Here is a 25,783-nt window from a genome sequence, read left to right on the forward strand (position 1 = left end):
ATATCTGGATTATAGTGAGGTAACAAAGATTCTCCCTTGCAATAAAGACTATTGGGCCTCTTCCCCTAACACTACAGCATTAATAGCTTCAGTGAATCAGGGGACCCTCATGGAACAAAACTTGTAGTCAGCCTGCCCCAGACGTCCTGTCATTCCATGCATACTTTGGGAGAGGCCTACTAGGGCCCCCTAGAAAGGTGCAGAAAGTAGCACGGATCAAGAAAATCTTTCTAAATTAAAGAAGTTTGCACCCAATGAACTTTAGAAATCTGTTAAGATCACTTCTAGTAAACTCTATTATGGAGCTGTCTGCTCTCTGCAAAAGCTCCAAGTCAAGGAAGCAGGCCACGGAACTGACTCTGTGTAGTCTGAACCCCCTCCTCCACCTCATTTGTATTGAGGGTGCTCCATGAGTCTGACCCTGTACATTCACCATTCTCATCCTTCCTTCTGTCACTGAAGATTTCTAAATTTAGTTATTGAGTTCATTAGAATAATGAGGACATGGGGTCATTGATGGTCAGGGGTTCTAAGTTCTGGTTCGTAGTCGAGGGCCAAACTAAGGCCCTCATCTTAACTTAAATCCTGCCCTTGTCCTTACCTGAGTGTAGGGAGGTTGGATCTGGCAAAAAGAGAGGCAGGAGGAACCCTTGGGGGCAGAAATGTAAGCAGCTAGGACGGTAATGCTGTTTTGGACAGTGTTAGGGACTGGTTGTTCACAGCTTCTGCTGTTATTTCGTTAATAGAACTAGTCTATGAAGCCGTTGTCTGGGAAGGCTATTTACGTGAGCGTTTGTTACCGTTTGCTCTAAAATTCATGGAACATGTTTTCCGTTTCCTTTGGAAAACGTCTACACTGCATCCTGACATTTAATCTGTGGCCTTAATGGGGGTGACTAATGTGAGCTGTAGGTTCTTGGCAATTTCGAAAGAAAGCCAGCTTCATCTACTAATACTCCCCCCTTTTTAGGCTCACAGGAAAAGGGGGGAAAGACAATTAAGAAATACAAGTAACTAGTGTACTTTTTCCTTGAGCATTCTTAGTAAAAGATGTATTTGTTTTGTTTTGTTTTTAATATGAAGGTCTGGTTTAAATAAAATGGTTAACCCTTCAAAAGCCAGGACTTTAATATGCATCGAAAGGTGCAGGGTTTTGGGTGGGGTCTGCTCTATTGCAGCCAATATCTTGGTATGTTAACGCACACACAAATCTCTGGTTTATGAGACACTGGGAGCAGTTATACAGAGGGGTGGGGTGGGCGAAGGGAAAGCAGTGTTTAAATCATGCTTGGAAAACATTTTGGATTCAGTAGAAGCCAAAGCCATGGGAACTGGCCTATATCCTCAGGGCTTAAAAGAGATCCAAATAGGCTTACCACGTAGTGGAAGCACTCATGGCACCAGACTTCAGCCAGACAACCAGGGTTCTGGTCTCTCTTGTGTGAAAATTGGCTTTGCACTCAACTCTTACAAATCTGGACCTCAGTTTCTTTACCTGTAAATATGGGTGGGTTTCCTAGCTCTAGCTTTCATGGCGATAAATCATTCTAGTGAGGACAATCGGTGTGTACAGTCTCTTCGGTCATTTTCTTGGGGACTGTGTAGTCGAGGGCTCTGGCTGTGTTTGTGGCTTGGACTTCTGAGCTCTTACCACAATTCTAATAAGCAAGGAGAAGTACGGCAATTGGAAACATTGGTGGGAATATTGGGGCATCTAAAGATCTCCCAGTTGTGGACCACTTGGGGGACTGGTTCGTCTGGGTGCTGTGTGTCTGGACATGTTACTTCAGTTTAGTGATGCACCGGTGATCAAAGAGCCATACTTAGGGAGAAGTATGGGTTGGCATGTGGTCTGCTTTATCCTCTAGTGGTGGCTATGGCACAAAAGGAAGGAGCAGAAAAGGCCGGCCTTTCTGAGTTCCTGCTACTTATTTGTTGAGCCCTCCACTGACAGGAAGCTGTCTTTATTGAATCCTTGGAGCCACACAGTGAGATCAAGTCAGGGAAGTGAGGCGCTATCCAGTTTGCTCAATGAGATGGAATTAAATTGTTTCGCTCCATTCAAAGGAGGGTTGTTTGTTTTTGTTTTTGTTTTAATTACAAGACCGTACTGGGTCACTGATTGGATGACGAAATGAGTCATACATTGTATTCTAGGATTCTAAGGAAATGGTTTTCAAAGATAGAAAAGCATACTTCTTATTATGTATATTCTTATTATTCATAGATTTAAATATGAGAAACCAAGCACACTAAAAACAAAAACAAACAAACAAACAAACAAAAACCCAAACCACCACCAGATAGGAAATAACCTTATTTCCCACAGGGCAGCGGTAAGCTCCCATCTTTCCTTCCCTTTAATTCTCTTAAGTAAAGGTTCTGGAATTATTCCTTTACTGGTAATAAAATGTCCTCTCTTCATTTTTCTCTCCAACAAACTTGTCTAAACAGCTTCTAATTAATCTATCGAAGTCCCAAAGACGCACGCAATGGGACAGTAAAGGGAGTGGGTGTTTGAGGAAGTGGTGTGGTTCTCTGTCGGACTCTGGTAAAGCAGGAGTGCAAGTGAGCCCCAGGCTGCGTGGTGCTGGGGGTTTCTGGTCTTCTGAAGAGCAGGGGACTTTCTTACTTTTAACATACTGAGTGGTCAGGTGGAACACACTAAATTGCCACCTTCTATGTCAACCACGGCCACCTCTCACTCCTCTTTAGATCTCATATATTGATTCCATGGTTCTCTAACGTTTTGACAGACCTAGGCACACCAGTGCTTTGGGATTTTCAGTTGTCTGACCTTTAACCTCATGGATCTATTCTGCAAACCAATTAAAGTCGAGTAAGGCCTCAGAGGACAGACAGGCAGAGGGACTGATGCTGTTCCCGGTCCTGAGAGCATACAGAACAGTAGATGTTTCAATTCATTGTGGTTTATATGTTCCTCTGAGTTCAGAGTTCAGATGCTAATGTGACTTAGTCCATGCAGTGTAAGCTGCAGCCACATGGAAAAGAACTAAACGGGATAGAGGTCTGAAAAGCCCTAAATCGCAGTGAGCAGAGAGAGAATTGCTGTCATTTGAGGGCCATTATCACATAAAGTCACTGGGTTTGATCTAGATTCCTGAGTTGACATATTTTTCTCTAAATTTAAAAAAAAAGTATGCTGAGTGAATGTTAGAATGTCACAACATGCTACCTAAAACAGCCTCTGTGGGGAGCTCTACGATGATGTAATTTACACTTGTAATAAAGTGGCCATGGGTGCCCATAAACTGCCCACTTGGTAAAAGCTTCTCGGACTCATTTTCTTCCAGCACATTCTTCCTTGTTGCATGCCTGATGCCTTTTTATGGTTGACATGAAGCTCCCAACAGTGTTCCTCATGAGCAGATTCAAGGTGGAGGAAGAGCCTTGTTGCTCCATGTTCTGAACTAGAGTCAGATCTGGTTCCGGGTCATTTGACATCACAGAGCTCACACTGCACTATTAATAAGCAGCAGATGGAGCTGCATGTGCACGCTGCGTTTTAAAGGACACCCCGAGGCACATAGTTTTCTTATTCCACGCAGCTAATTTCTGGTTGGCAAAGGACAGAATAACGATCGGCCACAATATTCCCTTGTTCTCTTACTCCTTGGATGAAAGTTTGAAACACACAAATCCTACCATGGATTGAATTAACTTGTAAGTTTTGGAAACTTTGTGTGTGTGTGTGTGTGTGTGTGTGTGTGTGTGTGTGTGTGTGTGTGAGAGAGAGAGAGAGAGAGAGAGAGAGAGAGAGAGAGAGAGAGAGAGAGAGAGAAGGCGCCCATTTTAGCAATGTATCAAGAGAAGGGTCACGTTAAAAGCCCCGTCAAATCTATTCACTTTGAAGGGTAGAGTGCAAGGCAAGGGATGAGCTTTGGTTTGCCTCAGGCTTTGTGCCGTTTATATTGACGTACGCCTGCAGTTTACTTTTGCTTCAAGGTTTTGATTTAGGAAACTTTTGGTTCCTGATCCTTATGGATGGTCCAGAGTCCTTTATTAGGATTGGTGGAAGGAGTAGACTTTCTGGACCCCGGGACGCTTTATAATTCATGTAGAATTGAAAAATGCCCACCGCCATAATGCTACTTTCCCATATGAATGTGACCAGGAAGCAAACACCCCCCTGCTTCTGTCAGTACAGCACCCCTCCCCCTCCTGTGCCTCTGCCTTGCTCTCTATCTAGTTCTTTAATATTTAAGAACTCTATCTAGTTCTTTAATAAATATCCCTGTAGCCCAGCCTCCAGTGCCTCCCACAGATGTACCAGTCGGTCGAGTCTCAGAACACACAGCTGCAAGACTACCCCAAAATAAGCTTTATTGCCAGAAAAGTGTCATATCTGATACATAGACCTACAAAAACAAACATAACCAAATCCCATAAGTTTTTCCTCACAAACACTTGATTACAAATTTACACTGTTCCTCTTTTTCTTTTTTAGTTATTAAAAACAAACAAACAAAAAGAAACAAAACAAAACAAAACAAAAAAAAAAAAGCCCTAAAAACCTTGGCTAGAGCTGGTTACTACTCTTTGGTCGACACAGGTGTGAGAGGAATGACTGTGTGTGCTTTGGCCATTTCGCATCTAGGGTTTCCACGACTCTTCCATCGCTCTTCCGAGGATGGGTTCTCCAGGGAGGAGAGCGCAGACATGTGCTCTTCCTGGTGCCCCCTGGTGTGGTATCTCTTCAAATGACTAAAGCAAACTAAACATCAATTCACTTTACAAACGTATTTCATACACAATAAGCTATGATAAAATGAGGCATATGGTGTATAACTACGGTATTAATGAAAATTCTAAAAAAAATAAAAACATCAACATATACTCCTTGGCTGCATGGCATGATTGTTCGCACACATGGCAAATCCTGAAATAGCTTGAACATAATAAATGCACCATTTAATCTACGACAGCACCAAACGCAACAGAACACCAGGTGTTCCCGCTCAGAGGAACGGCGGGTTCTTCAGCTGCCTAGAGGACCACAAGTGCGCAGCGCGCCCTGGTAAGAATGAGGTGTTGTGGGAGGCACGTGTGGATCCTTGAGGTTATGAGGAGGAAGAAATACAGTACAGTTTGGCCTGCAATGCTAACGGTCTCACAAGCAGTCAAGGTATTTTGCTACAGTGGTTGAGTTTCCTCTCCTGTTGCCTGGTGAAGCTGGTGATGTGAAATACGGTCACGCGAGCTGCTCTGGCTTTCGTTTCCTTTAGACAGGATCAAACGACTTCCACATCTTTTAAATTATTGATCGCACTGCCCGTTCAGCTCCGTGAGACTTTCTTTGATATAGGTGCGTACCAGTTGGAGGGCTGGCAGAAAAACTAAAGGAAAACATCTCTTGAATGTATTGGATTTTTTTTTAAAGCACCTCTAAAAGAAATAGCTCAAATTTATAAATCTAAGAAAAACAAGCGAGTTTCCCTTTTTGTTTACATAGTTTGTTCATTTCTCCATATATTACTGCATTAAAATAAATAAACATCTATATTTTTTAATTAGCAACTATAGCAAAATACCCAAAGTGTTATAGACTGCTAACAGGAAGAATGCTCACATTACTTTTTGTGCATTTAGTGCCATATGCTGATCTCTTGAACATTTAGGTTTTTTTAATATATTTTAAAATGAAGTTATATAAAAAATACAGTAACTATGTTTGCCTTTGCACTCAAATCTTTGGCCATACCAGAGTCTGAATTATCCTTCCCTGTGACGGTCAACATTCCAAAGTCTGAATCAGGGAGGAAAGGAACGGAAGTCATTCTTTGTTGTTTTGTTTTTGTTTTGTTTTTGTTTTTTTTTCCTCTTCAAAATTAGTCAGTGACGTTCCAAACACTTCTGAAGGCTGGCTGTGCTGGGATTTGAGCTGGGACCCAAGTCTGCAAAGGGCTAATACAGCTGAATCTGCAACCTCATTCTGAGAGCCTCCCCCAGCACCCCCAGGAGGTAGCTATCCTCATTGCGTTCCTCCAATTTCCTAAGCTCCTTCTTCCCATAAAGAGGGACGCTGGTGATTTCCAGTGTGTATGTGCCGGGAGTGAGCTTCTTCTTGGCTGTGTGCAGGTAGCTGAGCCCATTCCTTTGATGGATTCGGAAGACACCATCGTCATTCCCTTGGGAGATGACGTAACGGATGTGGTTGTTGAGGGGCTCAATGGCGGGGACCAGTTCTAGGATGTGCTCCTTGGAGCCGAGGCCGGAGAGGTTGAACTTCATGTTGACTGGGCTGTCCATGGCAACGCTTTCTAGGCTGATTTGCTCCTCCTGAGGGAAAGAGCAGGAACATGCTTGAGTTAGTACAGGGCACAAGGTAGACTCAGAGGTCATCTGTGGCTCACGAGTGAGGTCACAGGGGCATGTTGAGGCCGTTCCCTGTCTGACCATTTGCTGTCTGCCAATTCCTGTCAAGGGCAGGGAAAAGCTTCATTCATTCTGCAGAGGATGCCCTGTATATCTTCCTGACTCTCACTGAACCTCAACAAGATCGGTAAAGTTGTAGGACTTAGGTCACAGACAAGAGTCACAGGTCAGATTCCTTTGAAGGGTTTATACAACATTATGCTTAAGATTAGGTTTTAAGTTGAGAGACAATATTCTTCGGTGTCATGGTCATTAGTGGTTTGCCCACGTTTCAGTGGCTGTCCCCATACACGCTGTGTATGTGAGTAGCACTAATTGTATCCAGTAGGACATTGCTGTGTTGCGGGGGGAGGGGTTGGAGGGGAGAAATGGGGGTCAATATGATATAATACATTTTATACATGTGTGAAATTCTCAAGTAAACACTTTAATGGATGAGGACAAGAGACGAGTCTAATTTTATCTTTCGTGGGGTCAAAATGAGAAGTCTTATTGCTATGCGACAGCAGGCCCGCACCTAGGGAAATCATCTCTGGGTTCTGAATTTACTAGGGGCCTCAGTACACACGGAGTCATCTGCAGAGGAGCCAGGAGTGGTAAAAAGCAGGGCCCAGATAATATGGACCGAATTTGTCACTTGGGATGGGAGGTAAGAATGCCGCTTGAGTTAGGACATGAAAACCCCATGATGCTTTGGTGTGGGTTTGTGCTTTAGTGATGTTATGGTTACAGAGGCTTTGAGGAACCCGCCATTATTTACACAGAATTGTGCTCTGTGTACCACAGTGAGAAGGCTTTATATCTTGATGAACAATTTGTCATGATTAGACAATGGATCAGATACTTACATCTACTTAAAAATAAATGTAACATTGACTTGTTATTTTAAAATAGTATCAGAGATTTTGGGGGCTTAGTATGGTCCTACAGATAAGGAGAGGTTCTGAGACCCAGAATTCTGAAGCACAGCCAGTTAGTGTGTGCGTGTTGATGGGGGCAATTCTCAGCAATATTAACTAAAAGGAGAGGTGACTGGTGACATCATACTGTCCCTGGCCTCAGGGGAAATCACCAACATGCCTGTGTGTGGGTATTAATCACTGATGGGCACACCAGGCACTGCTGCAAGCACTGCACAGGCTCAGCTACATTCAGAGGCTGAGAGTTTTCAATCCTCGTTCTACAGGTGAAGGAGCTGAGGGAGAGGTTAGGTGCACACATCCTAGGAGCAAAGATGTTCAGTGGGAAGGGCCGAGGAATACACGTGTGTGTGTGTGTGTGTGTGTGTGTGAGAGAGAGAGAGAGAGAGAGAGAGAGAGCGAGAGAGAGAGAGAGAGAGAGAGAATAACCTCCCCCCTTTTTCTTTTTCTTTTGGCAAAGCAGGGCTTCTGCTCCGCATGCATCTACTCACTGCTGAGGCGGGCTCAGGCTCTGGCGCGCTCCTCTTCCGCCGGCCATCTTTCTTGGCGTAGCCGTTGATTTTGCACTCGTAGCATGCTTCTGGGGACAGAGCGTTTTCGTCGTCCTCTGCCTCCGAATCCACTGACAGGTACTGTCCTTTGTTGAAGCCCATTCCCGAGACACAGTGGCTGTTTACAAAAAGCAAAACACCCTTAGACATTATCATCAGCCTGGGCGGTCTAAACAGAAACAAGGAGCAGAACGAGCTGTAAGCCAGCCGCTCTCATCCTGTAGGTCGCAACCCTCGGGTCTGCCTAAGACCATGGGACAATACAGATGTTTTTTTTTTGTTTTTTTTTTTTAAGTCTTTTTTTTTTTTTTTTTTGGTTCTTTTTTTTTTTCGGAGCTGGGGACCAAACCCAGGGCCTTGCGCTTCCTAGGTAAGCGCTCTACCACTGAGCTAAATCCCCAACCCCGACAATACAGATGTTTATGTGATGATTCCTTACAGTAGCACCGTTACAGCCATGAGGTAGCAATGGAAATGATTTTGTGGTTGGGGTCCGCACAACAGGAGGAACTGTAGTAATCACAAAACCTGATCTTTGTGGGTCTGTTCTTTGCCACACAGAGGGAAAGATTTCCTCTTGTTTTGAAACAGCAAAATTCTTCCGAGGATGAGTCCTGGGCTTCTCTAGTTCTCAATCCTATACAAATCGAAGCACTTGAACATAATCCACTTAAGGAGGTAAATGCAGCTGTGCAAGCCCCAAGACAAGGTGAGGGAAACTGAAGCCAGCTCTTAATGCTCAGGCAAAGATCCCTGCTCTAAGAATCGGTATTTCTGCATCCCTATTTTAGTGAGTGGAAGGAGGCAAGGCATTGGCTCTCATTGGCTCAATCATTTCTGTTGTGTGTGACTGAACATCAGTGCTGGTCAGATTGGCTCATGCCCCTTACTTAGTGCCTGCTAGACTTACTAATTCTTTCAAAGAAGGTCACCCCTATTTACTTATAGACTACCATCTTCTGTGTCCCTGAAGAGAACAGTCTCTGGGTGTGGTGGTACTACCCTGCCACACACAAGTGGTAAGATCTGAGAAGGTTCAGTGACCCAAGGGGTAACCAGCCTGTGGGAGGAAGGGCTGTTCCCTTTTCGGGCAACATAAAACCAGATGAACAGAGAAAGAGACAAAGTCCTTCCTCAGGGGTAGCTGGATCAGCATCTGTGGAAATCAGCAGAGCAACACAGGGGAGGAAGTCATTTACACATCTGTCTTTCACTGTACAGATGAGCTGACTAAGCTTTGAATCTGGCCTTGAGTCCGGATTAATCAACTTCAGCCATTATGAGGACCAATGACTGAGGTTTCTGTGGAAACACATGTCTCAGGCTCTCCACAAAGGACTTGATCCTACACTGCATGGTGCCTAGTTCCAAGGCTTTCACCTCTTGGGATTCGCCCGCAGGGGTGGTGAGCAAGGCTGCCTGAACACTCTGGAGAGAGGAAGAGTCACCCTTTGTTGCTGTGGGGACACTGGGCCGTCTTACCCCTGTCCCACTCTGAAGTAGCCTGGTGGGCAGCCACAGAGGTAGCCTCCTTCCGTGTTGGAGCAGCCATAGCTGCACGGGTTCTTGGAGGAGGAGCACTCGTTCACGTCGTGACAGGCACTGGAGAACTGGTCGAAGGAGAAGCCCGAGGGGCAGGCGCACTTGTAACTCCCCAGGGTGTTATAGCAAGAGGCCGAGCCACAGGCACCGGGGTTGGAACATTCATTCTCATCTGTTCAGAGAAAGAAAGACGCCCTTACACAGGGAAGGGGGAGGGGCAAGGGCGAAGAAGATGGCGGTCTCCAAGGGCCTATTAGTTTACATGGCAGATAACTTTAAAAGTACTCTCATGATGGACTTCAAGGCAATAAGAAGAATTAATTAAAAAAAAAATCACTCCAATATATGTCTTTACATGCTTGAGAAAGCCCCAGCCCCCTGCACTGCCCTGCCCTCTCTATTCTACAGTACTATTTGTGAGCATACTGGCGGCCTCTAGGGACAGAAATCTGCAGTTTGCCCGATGAATAATTCTTTTATTTTCATAACAAAGGGCTATTTCAAAAGCCTATATTTTAGGCAAATCCTGAGAGAGAACAGATCAGCAGTTTCCAGAGGTGGGGGGGGTGAGGGAGGAAGAGGGAAGAGTGGCTATCAGTTATGGGATTTCTATTGGGGGGGCAATGGAGACTGTTGGGGTCCATGACTGCATACTCTTAGGAGAACACACCTAAACACTAAAACTGTAGGAGGGTGAATTGTGTGGTACGTGAACCTTGTGGATTTTTTAAAAAGCCCATCTCTCTATTAGGATTTGTGCCTGGTGGCCCTTAGCACTTCCACCACCTCTGAATTTTTCTCTGAAAAATTCAGGGCCTTCTATGAAAAACGATGAAAAGGACCCTGATCGACTCTATTGAACTGAGAGTGGTTTTAACTGCCCTGGAGCCTGCCTGGTGCAGACTGGGCCTTCTGTGAGGACAGTACCCTCCCCTCCATCTCTGACACTGAGCTCTTGCTGCTTAAACGCTTAGCTCTGTCCTGCCGAAGCCTGGCGGATGCTTAATTACAGCTCTGCTTTTCAGTCGCTGTTATCAAGGGTTGAGCCCCAAGGTGCTTTTGACTTTGGGAATTATGAGGTCCTGTTTGGTGGCTGAGATAACCCTGGGTTTGACTCCCCTGAGCTTTATTATAACCCAAACTTCACGCTGGGCACGAATCACATCTGTTCCATGGAATTCTTTCCATTCTTGTGACTGCTCAAGGAGGGTAGAGGGCCTGTGGACATATTTTAGCCTGAGTGCAAGCAGGCCCATCTGTGAGCGCGCATGACCCAGGGAACACAATGATTACAGGGGGTGGGGGCGGAGGGGACCCACAGCGGCTCAGGAAGATTTCCTAGATGGACTTGGGACTCAGCAGAGGCCTCTAGACAGGAAATTGAACTTCGTAAAGCAAAGGATAGAGGCTACTGAAAGGGCAGGCATTAGGCAAATTTAATGTAATGTGCATAGTTGGAGAATTAAATGAGACAAGGAAATGAAGAACTCTTAGCCACTGAATACAAAATATGGTCATTTGCCTAATATCTGAAATCTCCTGGCATCTATTTTATGCACAGAAAATACATAAATTCCCAGTAGGTTGGCTGTGTGGGATCTGAATGGATCTACTGCTTTGTTTCTATATTTGAGAGGCTTAGAATTCTGCCCCAAAGCTTCATCCACTTTCATAGTTGGTTTTCACATTCATATGTAGTATTTCTCGTCTAACATGGACTCTAAATCAGATTACAACTTAATGGCAGGTTCCCACCGAGACTTTGTTCAGGTATTGTGTAAGTCAGAAAAATTACCAAGAAAGCCAATTAACTGGGTAAATTGAGTTTAAATATTCCATTTACGAGAACATTTTAAAACAGGACTATGTTTCTGGAAGTACCATGTGCTTTCATATTTACACACTATAAACATATAACATGGTAACATGGCATGGACTTAGCTAAGAATGGCCTTGTTTGAGGTGTACTGTGAACTGAGATGCCTTGCTTGGCTATGTTGGGACTGTTTAAGGAAAGCTTATATAATACAGAACGAACCGAAAGTTATCTGCGGTAAATGGCAGGGAAAAAAAAAAGCACACCAAAATGTTTTCGCCATATGCAAAGTTCCATATCAGCGCACGGTTTCAATCAAATGGTCACAGTACCCACTGGTGGTTGAGAACGCTGTCTATACTCAGAAAGTCTGTCCTAGGATTTTCTCTCAATGCCCTGTGATAACAGGCTGAAAGGTCACAAAGTGGAGTTTGTATGAAAAGCTTTCTCCAAAATTATCACTTTCAGAGACCGTTTACTCATCTCAAATCGGTGGTAGCAGGAACACCGGTGTGAACTTTGGAGTTTCCCTATTTGAGGGAGTCTGATGTACTGACTGAAACTTTAGGACTGTTCACCAGGGGAGAAAACGACAGGAAAGTCCTCCCCTTCCCCCTCCTCCTCCTCCTCCTCTTCCTTCTCCTCCTTTTCCTCCTCCTCCTCCTCCTCCTCCTCCTCCTCCTCCTCCTTCTTCTTCTCCCCCACCCTCTCTCCAGCCACAGAATATTTATACCAACAGACTAGGATAACCTGAACTTGGTCCTAATCTCATTACTCTAATTTGTTGCTTCGTTGGCTTCCCGGCTGGGGTGAGATCACTGTTTCTGCCCTATCTCTGAGCTACAATTCCAATTGTGTTGTGTGGTTTAAAAGAAAGAACAGTGTTCGTTTTTATCAGAGCTGAGCTGACTCCCTGGAGGATCCAGAAACCTTTGCAATTCTGTCTCTGTCTACGGAAGGGGCAACTGCCTAAAGATAATCATTTGGAGAAAGAAAAGCTAACCCTGTCTGGGGAGTGCAGACACCTGCTGATGTGCTTTGAATTCCTTTCCTTGACCAGTGTGTTTTTGAGCCTGGGTCTCCCAGGCCTTGGATCCTCCTGCTTCAGTCTTTGGGTGCTGGCAGGGCAGGCAAGTGCTCCCAAGCCTGTTCAAGGTGTTTCTTGGATTAGAAGACTCGCAGGCCTGAGCCTGGACTCTGGAGGTCTAGGCTAAATAGAGGAACTCGTGAAAACGCAAGTGGGATGGCGCCTCACCATTTCAAACCGCACACAGGCCATTCCTCAACAGAAACTCCAAAGTTAGTAAAGGCTCGTGCAGATGATTTTGCAGTGGATGTTTACCAGATCAAAACTTCAAGAAGTGAAGAAACTTGAACTGGCGACTTGTATGTGTTCTAATTTCTAAGTTCTCCTTGAAAGCAAGAATTCTGTGTAAACTGACTACTAGAGAATCATTCTTCTGCCTTAAATTCTGCAGAACTAACCACCAAGTCTGCAGTCCTTACTAAAACGATGGGTCTGGGTGTTTACAAACACCATAATGTAATAAAGTTCTCCAACATCTTTTTTTTTTTCTTTTTCTTTTTTCGGAGCTGAGGACCGAACCCAGGGCCTTGCGTTTGCTAGGCAAGCGCTCTACCACTGAGCTAAATCCCCAACCCCTCTCCAACATCTTTAATAGTCAAACCCACTACTTTCTATACTCTAAAGAGCTTGACAGCACGTGGCCTCATATACATGAATGAATATATCAGGGCTTAAGGAATTCTGCAACTTTTTTTCATGAAGAAAAAGAAGTGAATTATATTTACAAAATATAATTTTGATTGACTGTTTAACTCATTGCTTTGATAATCGTTCAAAACTTTAGCCTTATCTTTCTTTGCTAGCTGCACATTTTTAAAGTTTTCTGTTCATCCTTTTCAGTGTGATGCTTCCCCACACATAATCATTGGGCCTTGCTCTGAATCCCAGGCCGTCTGCCTCTCCTCCCACAGATGTGCATATCTGGTGGGGCAAAGCATCTGTCCCTGGCCTGGCAGGAGGCCACAGTCCAGATAAGAAGAACTTTGTGGACCTCATCTCTCTTATGAAATGCTCAGTTTTTCTTCTCAGCTCATTAAGCTGCCATTAGAGAATCCTTTTTGAGAAGAACATAAAAGATCACATCGAATCAATTCATTTGGCGGATGATTATAGCACATTCGAATGACGTGTGTAGTGTCTTAAATCACTTCAGAGACAAGGAAGCAGCCTCCTACTCTCTGGGGGAGCTCTGCTTCTCTCCCATCGGGCAACAAGAGTTTCTGCTCTCACAACGTGCTGGGTAGGGTAGCTATGGAGTGCATTCAAAGAGAGCCATGAAACTGGCCATATGCTCGGTCAGTCTACTGGGGAAGAGTAATGGTCTCTTTGATCAGTGGTTTCTTATGGGGAGAATTTCTGTGATTACTATGAGTGCAGAGAAGGGAACAGAGTGCTTGTTGTGTTTTCTTTGATACACATTTGTGTCTGGAGTTGTCAGTTGCATTTGCTCCAACTAGTTGCTGTTTCTGTGTTAAAGCAGCATAGTAATACTCATTAAATCTATGTCCTTGGGGGCTTAGAATTACTGCCCAGGCTCGGTGATGTAGGCCTAAGTCCTTGCCCTGGGAAGCAGAGGTTGCAGGATCGAGGACAGCCTGGGGCTACATAGTGAGTTAAAGACAAGCAAGTTACAGACGAGCCTGGACTATATGAGGCCCTGTCACTCAAAGGATGGAAAGAATTCTTTAGATTTATCCCAGGGTAACGGGTGAACCCATCCACAAACTGAATCTAAGAGAATACTAATGAAAAGCGGCAAGGCATGGCAAACGTAGATGGCTTTTGTGACACCATCCCCAACCTCACTGTACGTCCAGTCAAAGTGACTGCACCTCTGGTTGATGTACCTTTAAATATTCTGAAAACACATTTAGGATGGATTTTGTCACATGCACAAATACAGAGATGAGCACAAGAAAACCCTGGTATGCATCAGTGTTTTTATGCAGACTTCTCCTGTCTACCCTTTCAACAGTGCGTAGGGGCGGGATAGAACCTTACACTCTAGCCCCCTCGCACATGAACCTTAAATGGTCAAACTGGTTTTAGGAGTCTGTCCTGCAACTATAGTGACTATTATTTAGTTTACTCAGACACTGAAGTCGTGAAAAGCCACGGGCTGGGCCACCAAGGAGCACTCACCGACACACTGGTTCCACTGGTAGTGCTGGACATATCCCTGCGGGCAGCCGCACCGGTAACCCCCCAGGATGTTCTGGCAGCCATGTTGGCACCTGTGGTTTCCGTCACATTCGTCAACATCTGCAAAAACAATCCAAGCACGGTCTTCACATTCCCTAGGTAAATGCATTCCAAACGCAACCTTTAAGGGAACAAACAAGCAACGTACAGCCTATGGGACTGGGCTTTTCTTAGTCAGTGATGGTGCAAAGAATGGCTGAGGTAAGAAACCACCTGATTCTTATGCTGTCCACCAGACCACAGCGCACCAGCACTCTGAGTAACTGTAATTTCAGCAAATCAACCATAGTCGCCACAACTGTGGTACGGTTTTAGTTGACTGGCTCTATATGGTACGGTTTATTTGGCAAATTTTCTATATTTGCATTGAAGATTGTAGTTGATTCAAAAGTGACTCATATGTATCTTTCCCCATTGTGGTAAGATACAAATACTACGGAGTTATCTCTAAAGTACAATGGTTTTGCATGAGAAAATTTTTTTATTCCCAGTCAAGACTAATTAGATGCAAATCCTTTTCAAGGATTTGGATACTTTGTTATTTTTAGGCAAGATGTGGTACTACATATGGAATAATTTCTTTGTTAATATATGCATACAATTTTGGAATGACAACTAAGGCTTTTGAAATCTACCCCAAAAGAGTGAAATAGAATTGGCATGCGTGATGCGTGTGTAACAAATTTACATGGATAATTAATAAATGGTATCTTATGTGGATGGTCACGAGCTGAACTCACACATGGCGAGCAGCTGTAGGCTCGGAATGCTTTCAATGACTATTGATTTCAAATACAAAAGCTAAAATTACAATTTTTAAATAAAAATGGCTGAAAAATGCACACAAAAGTCGTATAATTCGTAGAGCGTGTTTAGTATTTTGATTGTATCTAGCGTGGAAAATCACGTATTTCTAGGAATGACTTTAAAAAAGGATGACTAACTGGAAAATGTAAATTCCAACACGATATAAACACTCGAGGTGATGTGGCTGGTCTCATAACCTGAGACACGCAACACTAATGTATCTGCCTTCCTGTACGTGACGTGAGCGAGCATGTGCCAAGTGAACACTGCAGAGCCCCACGTGACAGTTTTCTGACTCTTCTCCCAATCAGCTCCTCTTTAGGATTTTCCAAGAGAAAATTACCTATCTCATGGGTGGCGCGATGGGTGCAGAGTTTAAATATTATTTTTGTCTGTGTGTATGTATGTGCTGCGCATACATGTGCATGTTCTTTTGTGCATGGGCACATGTGTACATGTGGGGAGCAGTGAGTGTGTGTGTGTGTACACGTGTGTCTGTGTCTGTGTGTGTCTGTGTACACATGTGTGTGTCTGTGCATGTACACGTGTGTCTGTGTCTGTGTGTGTCTGTGTACACATGTGTGTGCCTGTGCATGTACACGTGTGTCTGTGTTTGTGTTCCTGTATTGCGCTCTTCCTTGTATGTTGAGGAAGGGTCTTTTGCTAAACCCAGACCTCACTGATTTCTCTAGTGAAGCTTTCCAGCTTGCTCTGCAGATTCCAATCCTGCCTCCAGGGCAAGGGGATTACAGAAGAGGTTCCATGCCTACTTGGCTTTTACCTGGGTGCTGGGCATCTGAACTCAGGGTGAACGGCACATGCTTTCTGAGACCGTTTCTGAGCCCTCCACATTCAGGATTCCTGTGCACATGGACTCACCTTCGCAGTTCAGCCCAGAGGCATCCAGGGAGAAGCCTCTTTGGCATTCGCAGCTGAAGCTCCCAGGAGTGTTCTGACAGATCCCCTTTGCTCCACAGAGGGAAGGCTGGGACCCACACTCATTGTTATCTAGCAAAGGACAAGATGGAGGGAAGAGTTGAGTTTCCTGGTTATGTGTAGGTCAATGAAACCTCACTACGTGAAATAAATTGAGGGGCACAAGCCCGTGCTTTCACTCTGTGGGGGAAGCATTTGAGACTAAGTCAGGTCAGAATTCATTAGCAAGAGTAGTACGAAACGAGTGGTTTTCAGTGACTCATAACTAGAAATGTATTTTAGAGTCACCAGAGGCACCATTTTAGATAATACAGACTAAGGATCTATTAAAACGTGCCTTCTACAATAAAACTGAAAAGTTCCAGTACAGCCTTTAATCCTGTTTTATCTGAGCATCATGGCTGTGTTTGGCTTGTGAAACTGAGACGTGGCTTACAACATGCTTGTTATGCAAATGCATGGCAGGACCGCCTCCATGATCTAACACCTTAGCTGTACAGAGGATGGGATGCTGGGACTATGTGCAAACGCACGTCCAGGCCTTCTTCCTGCGCATGGTGTTCTAGTCAGGAAAACATCCACATCACCAACCTTCCCAAACCGAGCCGCAGTTATGCACCTACCCGACGACTGTGAAAGACCCTGACTGTGGTTTGCCTTACCAATGCAAGCCGTGTGATGCTGGGTGAAACCGGGTGGACATTTACAGGTGAACCCCCCCAGGGTGTTGACACAGAGGAACTGGCAGTTGTGCTGTTTGGTTTGACATTCATCGAGGTCTGAAACGACAGAGAAGCCCAGGGGAAGTCATGCATTTTCCGTGGGGCGATTGGGTTTAAACTTCAGCTGCAGTCTGAGGCTCCCATATGCCTCAGAGGGGGAAGGGTTTGAATGCGCACAGTAGGCAGCCTAAGCACAGAAGGCTACCAACTGGGACAAGGTGGCTAAAGGGTTATAGGGCAAAGTTTTCTTTGAAAAGAAAACTGGATGGCCAAAGTACAGCAGGTCCGCCATTTTCAAAGGTTGTAATGGAAAAGCTGTCCTTCTTGTAGTTAATGTGGTTTGGTACATAGATAGTTATATGTTCTTATTAAAGGGGATATTAAAGAGAAAACAGAGTAGAGTTTGGAAATGGAGGGAGGTTCACCAGATCCAAACGGGAACACCATTCCTTATAAGAGGAGAATTGAAAACACAGCTTCTGCTGGGCACCGGTGGGGGATGCCTTTAATCCTAGCACTTGGGTGGCAAGAGGCAGGAGGATATCTGTGAGTTCAAGGCCAGCCTGATTTATGAGAGCGGGTTCCAGGTCAGACAAGGTTACACAAACACCCACTCTCCCCACCCCCCAATCAAAACCAGAACAACTATAAACTAAGACTGAATATCTGGACTCTTTTAATAGGAACCTCGAAATCTGATTTTGACTTGAATAAAACTTAATTTGGGAAAATGCATTCAAAGTTCGTGCAGAGGAAGGTACGGATGAGCTCCATGCATTTTATAGACACTGTGCAAAAAAGACAGTTCCGCTGAACCATTTCTCTAAACAGGTTCAAGAAAATACCAGCACTTGCTACTTTTTTGTAATTATTATTATTTTTAATATAGTTTAGAAAGAAAACCTTGCTTCACAGAGAATGCAGTTAAATTGTCTGTTCAGTCCATTAGTGTCTTGCTTAGGAGGATTCCTATAAAATCAAACACTGTGTGGCACTGAAGCCATTTTAGTGATCAGACTCGGCAGGCTTATTGCTTTCAATACAGTGTGTGCACAGATTACACACTCGCCGACTCCTAACCTTTCTGCAGGAAATGCAGAGGCACGGAAAACCGAGGTAGAGTCTGAGGTCAGCAGCAACAAGAGCTCCAGCTCCTGACGGTTCTCACCAACTCTTGCATCAATGTTTTTTTAATGAAAAAGTTACCATACGAATGGATGGATTATGGCATTTTCATAGACGTGTAACTTGCTCAAATTTACCACCCCATTGTCTCTTATTTCTCTCTTTCTCCTCTGACCACCTCCCCAAAAGTATTCTGCACTTTCATGCCAGACATTTTTTAAGGTTTATTTTAAAAGTTCTTTTTTATAAATATTTAAGATAGCATACGAAGTGGTGGGTTTCATTATGACATTTTTATACCCCTTTTAAAAAAAAAAGGCTAGGCTCTGTACATGTCAGAAAACATGATGTTTGCATTCCTGAGGCTGGTTTATTTTGCTTAATGTGATGACATCCAGTTCCAACCACTTTCCTTTGAAGTAAATTTGAAGTCCCTGGCTGAAGAAAAAAAACCATATTCCTGTGTGTGTGTGTGTCTGTGCACTCGCACATACACAATCGTACATATTTGAGAGAGCATGTGTAAGTATGCCTGTGTGTGCACATGTGTGCACATGTGCAGACTTTATTTCTTTTAATTTCTAAGGAGCAAAATACTTTAATTTAGATTTTCAAGTCCCCTTCCTTCTATAACAGGAGCCCTGGCAGTGTTTTCTGTGAAGCAGTTTTTTAACATAGGGGAAGCATATGCTACAAGGCTGATATGCAAACGTTCCTGAAGAGAGAAGTGAAGGTGGCGGCTCCTGGAACTCCCCTCACCTTTGCACGTCTTGCCGTCTTCCTGCAGGACGTAACCCCGTGGGCAGGAGCACTGGTAACTGCCCTCGGTGTTCTTGCAGATGAAGTTGCATGGTTTTGGAGACTGGGAACATTCATCCAGGTCTACAGAGAGGAAAGACCAACATGAGAGTCCCAGTTACGAGGAATGACCAGTCTCTCCATTCTCCCCACATTCTCACTCCGTCCTTCTTGCTTTCCCTCTGCAACATCCAGTGAATCCAGCCAGCAAGAAATGGCTCTTACAACGGTTTTCTCTAAAGTAGCAAACTGGCTTACTTTGAGGGTCAATGCACAGATCTTGGCTAGACCTTGTAATGTCTAGACAACTGTCTGGGCTCAACAAAAATCCAAACCCTAGAAACTCTTCAACTTAATTAGGCTGGACTAGACTTTAGGAGCACTCCCACTTCTTCTTGTCTCTCTGGCGTGGGTTTACACCAGGCAGCTTCTCACAGATGCCCTCTGCACACTCTGTTCTCCTGCCTGGGTCTCACCACTTTTCCCTCTGTTCCTTTTGTTTGGTCCCAGGGTGGGGTTATATAAGCTCGGTGAACCCTGCTTTGTGACGTTTCTACACTCCGCTGTTCACTTACAGCAGCAGTTCCCAACCTTACGATGGTCGAGACCATTGGGAAGCACATTTCAGATGGTCTTACGAACTGCTCCTTTACAAAATGACAGTTACGAGGTAGCAATGAAAATAATCTTATGGATGGGGATGGCAGTGTCAGCACAACATGAGTAATTGTATTAAAGGGTCACAGCATTACGAAGGTTGAGAACCACTCATCGACAGGATCTTGTTGCTAAGCTGTACTTGGTCTGTCCTTGCTGGGCTAGGCCAACTCTACTGCTAGGCCTGTGACTGAGAGCAGACAATCTCCATTTCCTCCTCAGAGCTCGCTGGATGGGTGGATGCCTGCTGCCTGCAGAAGCGCCTGATTCGGAGCCCACTCCTGGCTACTCTTGAATGCTGTTTCTACTGCATGAAATGCTTAGTCCGTTAGGTGGTCTGTTTTGCTTGGCACTTTTTGTAAAATTGATCATTTAAGAAGATATCACATAAGCGAGAGAGTAGGGAGAAATCAAGAGCTCTTTGAAAGGTTACAAGAAGGTTCTCCTACAGCCTTATGTTTGTCAGAAAATGGCATGGGTCAGACCATTACTAATTAAAGAAGAACATCATGCAAACAGCTGAAGGATGCTGCAGTGAGACATCTTTGCAAGGAGAGATTTTAGATGATGATTTCTTGCTTCATGAGGAATGTGAAAAGAGAATTCTACTTCACACACAAACACACCAGATTCACAAGAAAAGCCTGTTTTTCCTTTATCAAATAGACACCCATTTGTAAATTTTAAATTAAAACAGAAAATGTCAAAAGTGAATTTTCAATTTTTATGTTTCCCCATATCTTACAGAATTGGAGATGACCTGGACCCTGTGTCCCACACAGTTAAACAAACAAACAAACAAACAAACAAAGAAAACAAGAACTCTGCAGTTAAGAAGAGCATTACCGAGATGTCTGGCCAGCGTAGTAAAGGCTACATAGGCCGGAGCTCCTCTGACTGTGCTTAGTCCGTAGGAAGCAGGAGTTGCCAACCCTCGGTGCACAACCACGTCTTACCTACACAAGCTGTCCCGCTGATGTCTGTGGTGTAGCCAACCTTGCAGAAGCACCGGAAGGAGCCCATGGTGTTGACACACTGGCCATTAGTACAGAGGCTTGGCATCACCTTACATTCGTCAATATCTGCAGAGCAAGAAGATAAAGAAAAAAAGGATAGAAGCCAATGTGTGCGCAGTGGAGACAGCTGGAACTGGGGAGGAGTTCAGGGACTGGTGCGGGGGTGGAACGCCACCCCAGAGAAGTTCTAGAGTCCCTTTTCAAGTCTCAGAGAATGGCAACCTGGGAGGGAAACAGAGGCACCTGAGGAGGCAGAGAGAGAAACAAGGGAGGGCTATGCCAGACGGCGTATGCCGGACTGTTCATTTTGCATTCTAAGTGGGAGTTACAATTTTTGGTACATTTTAGAAAGATGCTGCTTGAAATATGTGATCATTTACTATTCATAGGTTTGGGCCTCCAGTTCCCACCTGCCTTATGACTCTGGAGGAAGGTGTCAGTTAGCAGCCAGGGACAGGGCGGGGAATCTGTACAGCAATGGGAGAAACCAGTTTGTCTTTCATAACATCCACAAACTACTTGGTAGAATACACACACACACACACACACACACACACCTGTATACAGCATTGGGCAAGACTATTTTGATTTGCGTATAGAATACCAGACTTTCTGACAGAATTCTGATGAAATTACCTTTGTACATCCCTTTTACATTAATTTGGATGTGTAAAATTCCCTGGTCTGACACAAGGCCTTAGGCCCCTCAGCACATTACCTCTTCCGTCAGTGGCATATCCTGGGCCATGGGGGCAGATCTTTTTGTACTGGGCAGTTCCAGGAAGTGGGCAGAGCTCACACTGGTGGCCCCAGCCTCGCCCGCCATCACAGCAGCATTCTGACTTTGTGACGAGGTTACGGCTACTGGAGGCCATCTGACACATTGTCTGCAGCACCTCTGCGAAGCACAGGCCCTGTCGGTTGTCTGGAGCAGAACACAAGACCAGAGTCAAGGCTGGGGATCGGTTTGGTTCTTAGTGGACCATCATGCTGTCTTTGCCCACCCAAAACCTTCAAAACTCAAAGGATTCTTCTTGAGTGAGCAGTTGTGGCCTAGCAATTGTTTGTTGACAACACCCTCTCCCATGGTGTTTATACTATGAATTGAGTATTAAACCTGACAAAAGCTATTCCGGGGAATATTGAACAAATTATTATTCTTTTCAATTCAATGAAAGTAACAGGCAAATGGTTAGGAGCTGTATTCCCAGAGAACCCAAAAGGAAGAAACATCGGATGAAGTTCTTTTCCTGTTAGACAAAGTGATGATAGGAAGGAAATGAAGAATAAATTCAAAGCTGTGTTATGGATTTTATTCTATTAATCTCTTACTGTCTACAGTGAGAGGACCTTGATCTGGTTCCTTTAAAGTTGACCACACCCTATCTTCACAGCTGCCGTCATTAACTGCACCAGCTACAGTGTGTACGTTCCAGCATTGGTTCCGTGAGCCATAGTGCCCATGCGGTTATATTTCCAATTAGAAATTATTATGTCAAGCATTTTTTTTCTGGACCATAATGTAAGGATTAACCCCCGCCGTGCTTTTGAAACGTGTGGCGTTTGCTTTGCATTAGGATTGGCAGTGCTTACCTCCCACTGAAAATATTTTCTTTTTGGAATTAGATCATCTCCTGATGTCAGTCTTACTAAAGTCACATTTTCCACAGAGCTTTAACTAATCTCCACTTTGGAAAGACTATTTCAGGTTGTTACTTCGGCTACACGGGTGTGTGAGGCGTAGGCATAGAGACACATCACTTTAATAGATGTAAATCTGTGGGCGGAGGCATGTGGAGTACAAGGCAAGGATAAATGTGTGGAGCTGTGCTGTGATGACGTCATAGATGTGCAATGTTCACCCAGGGAAGTAGTCATATATTCACTCACCAAGGCATTCGGTGCCCGAGGAGCTTGACTGGAATCCTTCGTTGCACTCACACCTGTAGCTTCCAATGATGTTAACGCAGCGTCCATTTTCACAGATGCCGGGCTTGGTCCTGCATTCGTTTTCGTCTTCATAGGGGAAAAAAAAATACAAGTAATGAGCAGCTTGTAAAATCATGGCTTCCTAACTGTCTTTAGGTGTTCGCCTCCAAGGAGGCGGGATAAAAGCGGACATGACCGCTGCTCCCAGTGCACCTCATCCAGCCAGATGGTTCCTTTCTGAAAGTTTCCTTCCTGACTCTGCCCCTGTAGAAGAGGGATGGCGTCCTTGTGGACATTGAGACTCCACCAGAGAGGAAGCATTCCATGGAAGAGAGGGCTGAAAGGGAGAGGAAACGGCTGAGGGACAAGAGATGGTCCTCGGAGGTGGATGGTGGGGACCAGGGAAGAAGGCTTTGAGTGGGATCTCCGGGCAGCTGGGGCCTCCGAGGGCAGTTAACTGGAAGGAGAACTTAGGGAGCTGCACTCTTTTGCTTGGTGACAAATTAGCAACAAGTAAAAAACAAACAACCAAACTCGTTTATTAAAATTCCCAATATCCTTACTGGGTTTGTATGACATTCTGTGTGTTGGATTTGATGACTTTCAACATGAGGGAGGTCATGAGCTTTCTTAAATTGCTCCTTTGTGTTGTCTTTTTATTGGCAGATGCCTGAACTCTTTTCCCATCTCTTTATTTTCACATTTTCCTCAGACCCTTTCGTTTTGGTGAGTTTCTTACAAAAACATTTGGCCGAACTTCCAAAGAACGTTTAAAGTACGTTTATCTTCGATCCAGCAACTTAAACTAGTCCAGCCTTACCTGCTGTTTCATATATTTCAAGTTATTTCACATTTATGGTGATGTTCCCCCTTCTCTTAACATCTATCAAATCAATCTAATTTTCTGTTCTTTCCTTGTGTCTCCAACTCAGGTTTGGGTATTACCATGTTCTTCCACTCTTCTGGTAGCGTCCTTTAAATGATTTTAAGATGTTCTTTTAATGAATTCTCAGCCAGCATCAAGTACACATTATAATTTTTTGATATACACATCGAATCCCAGACTTTATGCATGCTAGGTGAGTACTTAGCACTGGGATATTGTCCTTGGGTTCTTTATATTTTGAGGCAAAGTCTTACTAAGTTACCCAGACTAGCTTAACCTGACCATGTCATCTAGGATGGATATGGAGTGGCCTTCCTCTTGCCTCAGCTTCCTCTGGTCCTGCTCCAGTAGTATCTGTCCGAACGTCTTTAGCTAATTGCTTGTGTGCTGGTGGGACAGAGGTGTGGCTGCACATATATAATCATTGTCTCTTGGATTCAAATTCAATTATATAGTTTGTTAATTAGTTCAGAGAGGGCATGTGAATATAAAGTAAATTCCTAAATAGACTTCTGATAACACTTTGATTGTTCTTCCATTCCACTGAGTTTGAAATTTTAGTCCCAAATGATTTCCCTTAGAAATATTGAAAATCGTCTGCTATTTTCTTTTACCCTGCATTTTTATTCATTTGAAGGGAATCTAGACCCCCTTCCCATCTGGAAGCGTTGAGCATTTTATTTTGTTTTTAGTCTATGAAATCCCCAAAGACGTGATTTCATGTAGACTTTCAGTTTTAGCGGGGGGGAGGGGTAAACCTTACTATAAACATTTAAAAGTACTCACAAAAATAATGAGCTTGATTATGAATTTTGAGTTTTCTAGTTTGTTGTTTCTAGAATCTGAGGGCTTAGGTTGGCTACCCCTAGATCTGATCCTCTCTCAAATGCTGTTCTCTCTGTCTGTCTGTCTGTCTGTCTGCATGCATGCATGCATGCATGCATGCATCCATCCATGCATCCATCCATCCATCCATCCATCCATCCATCCATCCATCCATCCATCCATCCATCCATCTAGAAACATATGACATATCTCCTAGAGCTTGCTCTGTAGACAAGGCTGGTCTCGAACTTAGAGATCCACTGGTCTCTGCCTCCCAAGTGCTTAGATTAAAGGTGTGCATGGCCACTGTCCTGCTTAACATATTTATATTGATTTAACAGCAGGGGATGATTCTCCAACAAAGCTTTTGCTGGTTGTACTGCCTCATAAGCTCTGATCCTTTGAAGGACAACTTGATGTGCTTCAACTTTTACCGTTACTTTGTTTTACTGCTGCTGACAATGAGGGCTTTTTGTTTTTGTTTTTAAACCAAGAAGCTGGTTTCCCCACCACTGCTAAAATCCATAGCTTTCATAGGGTATGCCTCAGTGTGGTGCTACACCACCCAGGACATCTTGATCCTCATCATCCACTGCCTCTCCTTGGAAAGTTTCTGCACACGAGAACCACCAACGATTATTACCGTCTCCATGCCCACTGCTCTCCTGTGCCCACCCCATCTTCCTACTCTGTGTCTAACCCACAGCAGTGTAGGACGATGTTATTATGCAGCAAGGCGGGTCCAGGATAAGGCATAGCCTATCACTGGATGAGAAGGAAGGGTGGGCGGGGAAAAGTCTAGGAAGGGGAGGATTAGAGGAAAATGATTCCAATCCAGGTGGTCTGGGTCAATTTTATCTTGTTTAGGTGGGTGGTTTCTATCTTTATTAATTGGCAGTGAATTTATTCTGTGTATGTATTATGGATTGAGTATTTAACATGTAAATCTGATTTCTGGGTTACAATTTGTTGAGTCTTGATTTTACTGGGTGGGTGGCTGGAACCAGTTCCTTGTTGTACAGGGCTGGCCAGGGCGACTAGCATGGGAGCGGAGAAACTGCTGGGGCTGAAGATAGCTGGGCTATCGTGGTGTGGTGAAGCCAGCTGCCACCGCTGAGATAAGTTAAGATTTGTTCTTTATGGCCTTATGGTACAAGAACTAATGCCAGGGAGGGACTGCCCAGGTCCAAGAGTACCAGAGGCCCAGAGTGGGGCAGTGACACACGGGAACCGGTTGTGCCCTTTTTTAATCATACTACAACACAACAGCACTACGAAGGAAAGGATGGCACCCAGGACAGTTCTCATTTCATTCATTGAGTCTGGGCACCATGGAACTTGGACTTCTGTGGGCAAGAGCTGCCATTCTGAGAAGTGTATGCCACTGTCCTGCTTGGAACTGCCCGGTAATGACTCCCACTTTCACCTTTTCCCCTCCACACCAGCTGAGGCCTCTTTGGTGTCTTCCAAGACCAGCTCTTCGTTTAGCCTTCCAAGTCTCATAGTTCCCCCTTTTTAAGAAATCATACCCTGGTGTATGTTGTGTATGTTCCCCAGTAACTTCTATC

General features: G+C 44.4%; 1 protein-coding gene across 2 annotated transcripts in view; it reads right to left on the reverse strand.

Annotated features, from left to right (window-relative positions):
- Nucleotides 1-4,327: 4,327 nt before the first annotated feature.
- Fbn2 (fibrillin 2) overlaps nt 4,328-25,783 on the reverse strand; it is a 205,796-nt gene continuing 184,340 nt past the window's right edge. The window contains exons 49-58 of one of the 2 annotated variants that reach the window (XM_039097130.2): nt 22,466-22,591; nt 21,294-21,500; nt 20,516-20,641; nt 18,864-18,986; nt 16,920-17,036; nt 16,201-16,329; nt 14,455-14,574; nt 9,350-9,581; nt 7,808-7,985; nt 4,328-6,300 (exon numbers count right to left, since the gene is read on the reverse strand). In XM_039097130.2, the coding sequence (XP_038953058.1) occupies nt 5,926-6,300; nt 7,808-7,985; nt 9,350-9,581; nt 14,455-14,574; nt 16,201-16,329; nt 16,920-17,036; nt 18,864-18,986; nt 20,516-20,641; nt 21,294-21,500; nt 22,466-22,591 (1,733 nt within the window). In that variant the 3' untranslated portion in view covers nt 4,328-5,925. The remainder of the gene's footprint in view (nt 6,301-7,807; nt 7,986-9,349; nt 9,582-14,454; nt 14,575-16,200; nt 16,330-16,919; nt 17,037-18,863; nt 18,987-20,515; nt 20,642-21,293; nt 21,501-22,465; nt 22,592-25,783) is intronic. The other variant, NM_031826.2, reaches the window with a different exon arrangement.

This window comes from Rattus norvegicus, chromosome 18, assembly GCF_036323735.1.
Source record: "Rattus norvegicus strain BN/NHsdMcwi chromosome 18, GRCr8, whole genome shotgun sequence".
NCBI lineage: Eukaryota > Metazoa > Chordata > Mammalia > Rodentia > Muridae > Rattus > Rattus norvegicus.